The 10,197-nt window shown below is 49.6% G+C and overlaps 1 protein-coding gene across 1 annotated transcript in view; it reads left to right on the top strand.

Annotated features, from left to right (window-relative positions):
* The window catches only part of LOC109938802 (EH domain-binding protein 1-like), a 40,788-nt gene extending 34,214 nt beyond the window's left edge, over positions 1-6,574 (top strand). Inside the window, exons 14-16 of the mRNA XM_048619619.1 lie at positions 388-481; positions 3,252-3,366; positions 5,392-6,574. Of these exons, the coding sequence (XP_048475576.1) occupies positions 388-481; positions 3,252-3,366; positions 5,392-5,479 (297 nt within the window). The 3' untranslated portion in view covers positions 5,480-6,574. The remainder of the gene's footprint in view (positions 1-387; positions 482-3,251; positions 3,367-5,391) is intronic.
* Positions 6,575-10,197: the final 3,623 nt, after the last annotated feature.

The following is a 10,197-nucleotide window of genomic DNA, read 5'->3' as shown; positions in this document are numbered from 1 at the left end:
CCATCAAACACTCCCCAGGGACAGGGACAGCACGGGGTTAGATACAGGGTAAAGCTCCCTCTACACTGTCCCCCATCAAACACTCCCCAGGGACAGGGACAGCATGGGATTAGATACAGAGTAAAGCTCCCTCTACACTGTCCCCATCAAACACTCCCCAGGACAGGGACAGCACGGGGTTAGATACAGAGTAAAGCTCCCTCTACACTGTCCCCAGGACAGGGACAGCACGGGGTTAGATACAGAGTAAAGCTCCTACTACACTGTCCCCAGGACAGGGACAGCACGGGGTTAGATACACACTGAAGTGTTGAATTCCTACAGCTGGGGATGGCATGTCTGTACAGTGTGCTGGCGAAGTCTCTCAGCCTCACCTAACCTCACTCACTGTTACTTGTGCCCCTTAGGGAGGAGGAACAAGATCTCGAGAGGAGGTTTGAGCTGCTCAACCGGGAGTTACGGGCAATATTGGGCATCGAAGGTAGGATATCGCTAGCCCACTGTGAAGGAACAATAACCTTCGATATCTGTAGTAGATACATAAATTGCAGCAGATACATGGGAACACCACCCCCTGCAAGTTCCCCTCCGAGCCACTCCCCATCCCGACTCGGAAATATATCGGCCGTTCCTTCAATGTCGCTGGGTCAGAATCCTGCAATTCCCTCCCTAAGGGGCATTGTGGGTCTATCTACAGCACACGGAGTGCTGCGCTTCAAGGAGGCAGCTCACCCCCACCTTCTCAAGGGGCAGCTAGGGACAGGGGCAATAAATGCTGGGCCCAGCCTGCGACGCCCACGTCCCATGAGTGAATAAAAATAAAAACTGTGAAACGCTGCCTGCTGGTCTCATCAAACTGTACACAACGCTTGTAAACTTTACTGCTCTTCAACTCAGATTCACAGGAGAAAAGTCATAGCAGGCTTCCTGCTTTTTGAATTGTTTCCTGAGCTTATGTGCAAGCTTCCTGTGTTCATTGTACCAGTGCAGTCAAATGTCTTGGAATCTCAAGGCTGAAAAGATGCTCATGAACCTCGGAACATTGTCAAACATCCAAAACTAGCATGGTCTGGTAGAGAGTAACAGCTCTACAGTGGATCTCATATTGATATACACTGCCATAGAGAGACAAAAAGAAAATTACTGATGTATCCCATCCCATTCATGGGATGTGGGCGTCGCTGTCTGGGCCACCTTTATTTCCCCGTCCCTAGATGCCCCTTGAGGTGTTGGGGAGCTGCCTTCTTGAACCACTGCAGTCTATGTGCTGTGGGTAGACCCACAATGCCATAGGGTCATAGAAACAAACAGAGTGGACACAGACCCTTCGATCCAACCAGTCCGTGGCCGACCATAATCCCAAACTAAACCAGTCCCACCTGCCTGCACTTGGCACATATCCCTCCAAACATTTCTTATTTATATACCTATTTAAATGCCTTTGAAATGTGGTAACTGTACCCGCATCCACCACTTCCTCGGGAAGTTCATTCCACACACGAACCACCCTCTGTGTAAAACAATTGCCCCATATTTCTTTTTTTAAATCTCTCTCCTCTCACTTTAAAAAATATCCCCCCTAGTCTTGAAATTCTGCACCCTAGGGAAAAGACACATCCCATTCACCTTCTCAATACGCCTCATTATTTTATAAACCTTTACAAGGTCACTCCTCAACCTCCTGCGTTCCAGTGAAAAAAGGCCCAGCCTCTCCTTCTAACTCAAACCCTCCATTCCTGGCAACATCCTGGTAAATCTCTTCTGAACCCTCTCACTGAGATATATTCATATGCATCTTCTTTTAATGGGAAAACAGAGACTGATCATACAAAAGAAGAATTTAAAAAACAACCAATGTAAGTTCTATATGACAGTTAGAATGATCTCAAAACATGTGGCAAAACAAAATCCCAATCTTTTTCCTGACACTATCCATTACAGAGACTCAAGTCCAGTGAAATTATATCCCAAGATTCCACTTAACTGACAGTTTCCTTGCAATGAGCAATATAGAACATTAATGAGACATTTCTAAATCTGCTAACATTAATTTTTCACAAATCCGAGAGCTTAAACTTTCTCAGTTCTAATAACCTGTAGAGTTGTAACCAAACTCCCCTGGTTTGGAAACTACAATCTAAACCCTTCTACTGAAATAACTTATTCATTCATCTATCCTGAATCGTCCTTCTAAAGACAGAAACTTAAAGTGGCTTCTAAACTCAACACTGGTATTTTCTGAACCGAACTGCAAGGTCTGCTTCAGAGCTGCATTTAAAGAAAAAACTTGCTTATCTGAGATCGAACTGAAAACAAAACTAATGCTCATTCTACCAGTCATAAACATAACAGTATAAACATCTTCCCATTAACACCACAGAGGTTTGCAGACACCCGCTCTCTGACACATACTGGATTAGCTCACTGTTCCAGAAGGACTTTCTGACCTTGATTTTATTTTTTACCAAAAACAAAACCCTTCACAGATGGAAACAACACCCATATGCCATTATTTAGAAATCCAAACTCCAAAAATGGTATGAATATACAGTACAAATTAGATACTTTTCATTACATTACATAGCACTGTGTGCTAACATCGACAGAGTGACGCAGTACACAGATGGACACTGACAACACATATACTGCCGCGACTGACTGATGCCGTGGGGGCCATTTGTGGGTGCCATTGAGACCTTTTTTTTAAAAGCAGTGGAAGCACATAACGCTATCAATGACCACCAGCAATCGTGGGCTTGTTTTATCTCCTATTACGACCCCAAAACCGGAGCGGCACCCCAACCGCATTCCCGCCCGCACCGACTTTCCATTCTGCCCGAAACTGGCCCGGTCTCGCTTGTGCTGCTGTCTCCATTTCTCTGGCAGGAGATCACGTTCATATTCCGGAACGTTCCTGGCCAAAGCCGCAGTGGTGCTTGAACGGAGCCGTCCATCCTCTTGGGTGGGGAGGATGCTGAAGACACCATGTCCTCCATTGGTAGAGAAGGCGCTGTCCTTTGGCCCTGTAGTTCTCCCTCGAACGTTGCTTCTAAAAACCAAAAAGACAGATGCTCTGGCTCGCAAGGCCAACTTGGCGAGTTTGCTGGGCACAGTCTGAGTGTCGCCGTCCCCACCTGAAAACGGCGACAAGTCTTCGGAAACGGCTAAGCGTCCACCTTGAGTTTCGGGACATCCTAGGGTCACGGCAGGCGCTAGAGGAATGTAACCTCCTCTCTCTCTTCCTCACACAGATTGGAAGAAGACAGACGCACAGCAGCGCCGAGAGCGGCTGTTACTGGAGGAACTGGTCTCTCTGGTCAACAAGAGGGACAGCCTCGTTCGGGACCTGGATGCAAAGGAGAGATTGTGAGTTTAACGGAATCCCTGGCGAAGGGAACTGCAGCTAGCCCTGGGACGCAAACGAAAAAGCGTCTTAGTTTCCCCCCTTGCCCTTTCGAGCATTTTGCTTGCGAGGTCTGACAGATGGCCTGGAGAGGTGGGATGATTTAACAGCGCATGGTTCATAAGTTGGGAGGAGTGGGGCATCAGGAGCCAGAGAGAAAGCGTTTCTGCTATGGCAGGCCAGATCAGTTAAAAGATAAAATCTGCTCGGGAACGCGGGAGAATGTGTTCACGCAGACAGTGGGGATAATGTGGAATTTGCTCCCACAGGAAGTGGTAAATCATGTAGAGCAATGGCCTGGTGGTATTATCGCTGGGCTGTTAATCTAGAGAGCCAAGTAATATTCTGGGGGACCCAGATTTGAATCCCGCCATGGCAGATGGTGGAATTTGAATTCAACAAACATCTGGAACTAACAGTCGAAAGATGACCATGAGTGTCGATTGTTGGAAAAACTCATCTGGTTCACTAATGTCCTTTAGGGAAGGAACCTGCCATCCTTATCTGGTCTGGGCCTACATGTGACTCCAGACCCACAGCAATGTGGCTGACCCTTAATTGCCGTCCGGGCAATAAATGCTGGCTTCAATCCGTGAATGAATATTAGAAAAAAAGACGCAGCTAAGCAGAAGTTGTTTAAACACGAGTGACAAAGGACTAGAAATAGGGGTTATAACTCACTCAGAGATAGTAAGAACTGCTGATGCTGGAGTCAGAGATAACACAGTGTAGAGCTGGAGGAACACAGCGGGCCAGGCAGCATCAGAGGAGCAGGAAAGCTGACGTTTCGGGTTGGGACCTTTTTCAGAAATGGGGGAGGAGGAAGGAGGCTCTGAAGTAAATAGAGAGGAGGGGGGCACGGTGATAGCAGGTAGGTAGTGGAGCGGATAGGTGGGAGAGAAGACGGACAAGTCAATGAGGCGGGAATGGGGGGGTGGCTGGTCTTGGGATGAGGTCGAGGATGGGGAGATTTTGAAGTTGGTAAAGTCCACATTGGGACCATTGGGTAGTTTTTATAGATTCTAAAGGACAGGGTAGATGCTGTAATTATGCTTCCTTTTGTGGGAGAGACTGAACGCAGAGGGCATAGTTTGAAAACAAGGCTTTAAGACAGTGATGAAGAGGCCCATTTCCTCTGAGTCTGTGCAACTCTCTTCCTCAGAGAGAGCGGTGGAAACAGGGTGATTGAATATTTCAAATGAAGAGGTAAATAGATTCTTGACTAATCAGGGAGTCCGAGGTTATCAGGGGAGAGTGAAGCTGAGGACACAGTCAGGTCAGCCATAATCATATAGGAATAGGAGTAGGCCGTTCAGCCCCTCAAGGCTGTTCTGCCATTCAATGAGATTGTGGTTGATCTGTGGCCTAACTCCATCTACCTGCCTTTGGCCCATATCCCTCATAACCTTTGCTTGACAGAAAGGTATCTATGTCAGATTTGGAATTAGCAACTGCTTCACTACCATTTGTGGAAGAGTTCCAAACCTCCGCCACCCTTTGTGTGTAGAAGTGCTTCCTGACATCTCTCCTGAATAATCTGTCCCTAATATCAGACCATGCCCCTAGTTCTCGAATCCCCAACCAGTGGAAATAGTTTATCTTTATCTATCCTGGCTTTTTCTGTTCATATCTTGAATACTTCAATCAGGTCACCCCTTAACCTTCTAAAATCTTGGGAAAACAGACCTCATTTGCATAAACTCTCCTCCTGAAGTTATGCCTGCAATCCCTGGATCATTCTGGTCTTTGTTGAACAGTGGAGCAGTTCCAATTCCAACTTGCTGCTTTGTGTGTACGTGTTGAGGAGAGAGTTTGTGTGAATAACTAACAGTGGCACAGTACAGAAGGGCCGAGTGGCCTGCTGCAGGCGAGCTGTAGCCTAGGTGCGAGTAATAACCCTGTGTTTGCTTTCTGCCTCTTCCACTCTCATCCCCCACCCCGCTTCCTACTCCCTGTTCCCCTCCCCACCCCTCGTTCCCTACCCCTAGGGCTGAGGAGGAGGATGCTCGACTAGAGCGAGGCCTGGAGCACAGGCGTCAGAAGTACAGCCGCCGGGAGAAATGCGTGATAAACTGAGAGAGAGAGAGAGAGGGAGAGAGAGAGAGAGAAAAACGGACAAGAGCTGGGGGCTGAGGTGGCCCAATGAGACCAGGCACCGTCCCAGCTGTGATAGTTTGACGCTTGACGACGCTATTTCAGTCTTCATCCCGTTGGAAGCCCGAGGCTATTCGGTTGGGAGTGCATCACTCACCAGGAGGAGAGAGAGAGTGGCGGGATGGACAGGATGGCCCGGGGATGGGAGGTGGGGTGGTGGGCTAGCGGTGCGTTGGTTGGAGTCGGACTGTTTGTTTCAGGACTTGAAAGTGGTCCCACGTTCACATCCTCGTTCCCCCCCCCCCCAAATTTTAACTTTCCCCGCTCTCCGGGCCCCCCCCCTCCATAATTGCTGCTTCCGCTCCCAACCCTTCCCACCTTGGTGAAGTCTGAAATTAGCCAGGCCTCCTGGCTGGGAAAGATGGCAGCCAAGGTGGGGGGAGGAAGGTCAAGGGGTAGAGGAGGGTGGCCTCTTGGGGAAGGAAAGGAGGAGGAGGAGGAGGAGGAGGGGGTTGATTCTATTGGCTGCTAAACTTCCCCTTTCCTGCGCAGAGAGACATCCTACCACCCGGGCTGAGGGGGCTACACATGTGGCGTTGGGCTCTGGGAGGATGGTTGGCTACAGGAGGCCTCACTGGCCAGTCCGACAAGGTGCTAGCCTACACATTTTTGCACTGCCTGTGGTTTGCAAGAGGTGACCAGGGTTGTGGAAGGTGGTGGGGGTGGGGGGGATGTTAGTGTTGAACAACCCCCCGATATAAAAGAGACGACCCTTGTAATTCCAGGTCTCTCGTTCCTTCCTTGGTTTCTCTCCCTTCTCAGACTCGATTCATTCTGTGAAGAACACTCCCCCGCCCCTCCCCAACATCGCAGTAGCCCAATGGGCTGCGCACACACTTCCACCAGTCGGTCTCCGAGTTTTGTTTCAGAATTTGGGGGGGGGGTGCCCAGTGTGTTTGTGTGGTCTTTATACTTGGGGTTAAAGGAAGTAGGATCCGCTGTGAAGGAAATTACCCTTCCTTTATGTTGTTGCACTATCTGTGATTTGCTGTTTGGAATTAAAGCCATATTGACAAAGCCCACCTCCCGTGGAATCTGTCCACCACTGAGGCACATTGTTAAAGGAACGTTATGCGGGAAATCTGAAGCAAAAACAGAACTGTGGTGCATGGTAGTGTCCCTACTCCTGGATCAGGAGGCCCAGGTCAGTGACATCTGCACGAGAAGTGTGTAATCACAGGTTGATTAGAAAAATAGGTTTTAAAAAATAAACAGAAAGCGCTGGAGAAACTCAGCAGATCTGGCACTGTCTTTGCAGAGAGGAAACAGCGTTAACGTTTCAAGTGGAGTCCCAAAGGGGACTTGAAAAATCGATGAAGCAACGGAATGTAAATGGAAGAGGAGAGATATAGACGAAACTCACGGTGTTAATAGCAGGCATTAACAACAGAGAATAGGCCAGACGCGTTGAGGAGGCGTGAAGGGAAGGGAGCTGAGACGGAGGGTTGTGTACTGAAGGCTGCAAAGCAGGGCTAGTACAAGAACGACGGCCTGAGTGGCCTTGCTTTTTGGGGCTAGGTGGGCTTAGCCTGTGTCCTGGACCTTGGGCTCCACAAGGGCGGGGCTTGCAGTCAGTGGGCGGGGGCTTGATACCCACGGGCGGGGCTTTCATTCAGTGGTGTGGTCCGTAACTAGGGGCGGGGCTTGCACTCACTGGGCGGGGTTTGATGCCCATGGGTGGGCCTATTAGCGAGGGGTGCGATCCGTTACCGGGGGCGTGGCTTGTTTCCAGGAGACGGCACCTGTAGCCATAGGGGAGGCGACGTTTAAACAGGAAGGGGCGGGCTTGTGACCAGTGGGCGGGGTTACATCAAGGACGGGATTTGTCACCAAGGTGAAGGCCCTGCAGTGAAAGGGCGGGGCCTGTTACTGAGATGGAATCAACTTAAGGGGGCGAAGCCTGTCAGGGTGTCACCCAAGATCATTATGGTCCGGACTCCAGGGGCGGGACATTACTAAAGGGCGGGGCACGCCTTGGGGCGCGGATTGATAACCAGTGGGCGGGACCTGTTATAGAGTCTCTTCAACTGGAAGCTGGAGTCGTCACCAAAGGGCGGGAGCTTTTATGGAGCCTGTCCAATTGGAAACTGGATCATCACCAGGGGGCGGAACCTGTTACGGGGCCCGTCCAATTGTAAGCCGGCTTCATCACCAGAGGGCGGGACCTGTTGGTAAGGGGCGGGGCCTGCAGTCAGCGGGCGGGCCGAGATAACCGTTGGCCATTTTCCCCGACCCCGTTCTCACAGCGAGGCCGAGCGTCACCATGGTGAGTCGGGCTCTGCCCGGAGGCCTGCGAGGCGCCGCGCCATTAGTTAATAGTGGGAGGGGGGAGAATCACTGTCCGATTGGCTTACCGCGGCAGGAACCAGGACCTTGCCTGGTCTGTGCCTTTCGACACCTGACTGACTGGAATCGTTGTTGGGCGGGGAAAGGATATGCCCAAGAATCCTGATTGGCTGTGGGGGGGGTGCGTGGAAATCCGATTGGATGGAGGGGCCCGAGTGGGCGGGGCGCTCGTGTGATTGACTGCTTGTTGTGTGTCACGTGATTTTGACGGCGCGTGTGAACAGCACGTGACTACAGAGACCTTGAGTGGATGGAACCCCGGCCAATCAGAGAGGGGTAAGCAGGCCCCGCCTAACATGGTGAGATAATATAGAGTCAATGGGCCGAAAGGTCTTCATTCTGTCTCCAGTTGAGGTTTGTTTTCCAGTGTCTGGGTATCTTAGATGATTCTGCAGTTGTGGTTGATTATTTAGAGTGTCAGTGGGTCCACTGAAGTCATCCTTTCAACGAGAACAGGTTCATTGCAACAAGCCCCTTTCATCAAAAGGCATCCATGGTGAGACTTTGGTCCATGGTAACCAGGTTCGCAACAGGCTGGGGACTCTGCACAGCCAGTCCCCACCGCTGAAGCCTTGGTACAGACCCCTTCATTTTTCTCTTGTGGTGAGACGCAGGTGGTACTACACGTTTTCGAGGACTGTTCCCAATGGAAAACCCGGAAACTAGCAGCAGGAGTAGACCATTCGGCCCTTCCAGCCTGCTCTGCCATCCAACATCATCATCCAACTGAGTCCTCTGTTCCTCCTTTCTTCCCCATATCCTTTGGTGCTTTTAATACAATGCAATTGTATACGGTACAATTATAACCTAAAATATATCGGTCTCTCTCATAAATATACTCAGTCACTTGACCTCCACAGCTTTTGGTGGTAGAGAATTCCACATATTCACTATCCTTGGAGTGAAGAAGCGATTCCTCATCTCAGTTCTAAATGTTCTATCCCATATCCTGAGACTGTGTATCCTAGATCTAGTGTGTTATAATTCCTGGTTATAATTGTATACACTTAAATCTCCCCCTCTCAGCTTCCTAGATGTGGCAGTGTAATCATCCTAAACATGGCAAGTGAAGAGCCTATTGCTGGCTTTGGGGATTCCCTTCTGTGAAGCGAAAAAATTTTGCATTCAGTAAATACTTTGTAAGACAATTATCAGACAAAATAAGAAGATGCTGTGGAGATGATAATAACAGCTGGATTTTAAGGAGCATCTTAGTGGAAGGTAGATATAGATAGCGAGAGAGATGTTTAGGGAGGGAATTCAAAACTACAGGCTCCAGGATGCTGAAGTTACAAGCAGTAAAATGAGTGGATTCTTGAGAGGCCTGAATTAGGGGAGCTCAGATTCTGGAGGGTTGTGGCACTGTAAGGAATTGCTGGTGTGGACCCAATGGGCCAAATGGCTTCACTTTGGTGGTAAACCCTTTACAATTCTGTAGCTGGCAGGTGGTGAGAGAGAAATGGAGGGAAGGAGGCCAGGGAGGGATTTTGGACACAGGTTTTAAATTTGACAGTGGGAAGGAAAGCAGACTCAGGGGTGACAGTTACCAGGGTTTGGCGAAGAATGACAGTGTGATCAATCCTGACGTAAACTCGTCAAGTGGGGAATCAGGGGATTAGCATTAGTTGGGGATTAGGATGCAGTAAGAGGAAAGTTGAGAGAGAAATTTTTGGAAGATTGAGAGAGGGCATGATTGGAGGCTAGGAGTGAGAAAAACCTTCCTGGTAGAAACGTTGGGGATCCACAGGTAATCAGTATAAGACTGTGGTGTGCATTCACAGTTCCCTCACAGAGAGCCTGCCTTGTTGGGGGACATTCAAATTGTAGCCTGGAGTTTATTCAAGGGATGAGGGCCCTGCTGGCTAGGCCAGCATTTATTGCCCATCCCAGTGGGCAGTTTAGAGTCACCCACATTGCTGTGGGTCTGGAGTCACATGTAGGCCAGCCCAGGTAAAGATGGCAGTTTCCTTCCCGAAAGGCCGTCAGATGGATTTTTTTTCCCGACAGCCGACAATGGATTCGTGGTCATCATTAGACTCTTAATTCCAGATTTTTATTGAGTTCAGATTCGACCATCTGACATGGCAGGATTAGAAGCCAGAACAATACCTGTGTCTCTGGATGTCCAGTGGTGATATCACTAGGCTGTCAGCTCCCCTATCGGGGGGTGGGAGTGAGTGGGGGTGACAGAGACTCCAACTTCCTTTACATATCACAGCCCCTCAGCAGCTGCCTCTGCGTTGGAAGGATTTAACCAGTCAATCCCCAATCTCTTCTCCGCCGTCAAGTTTGAG

The sequence above is a fragment of the Rhincodon typus genome, chromosome 43, assembly GCF_021869965.1.
Source record: "Rhincodon typus isolate 14 chromosome 43, sRhiTyp1.1, whole genome shotgun sequence".
Classification (NCBI taxonomy): domain Eukaryota; kingdom Metazoa; phylum Chordata; class Chondrichthyes; order Orectolobiformes; family Rhincodontidae; genus Rhincodon; species Rhincodon typus.
This window is presented reverse-complemented; position numbering and strand designations above follow the sequence as displayed.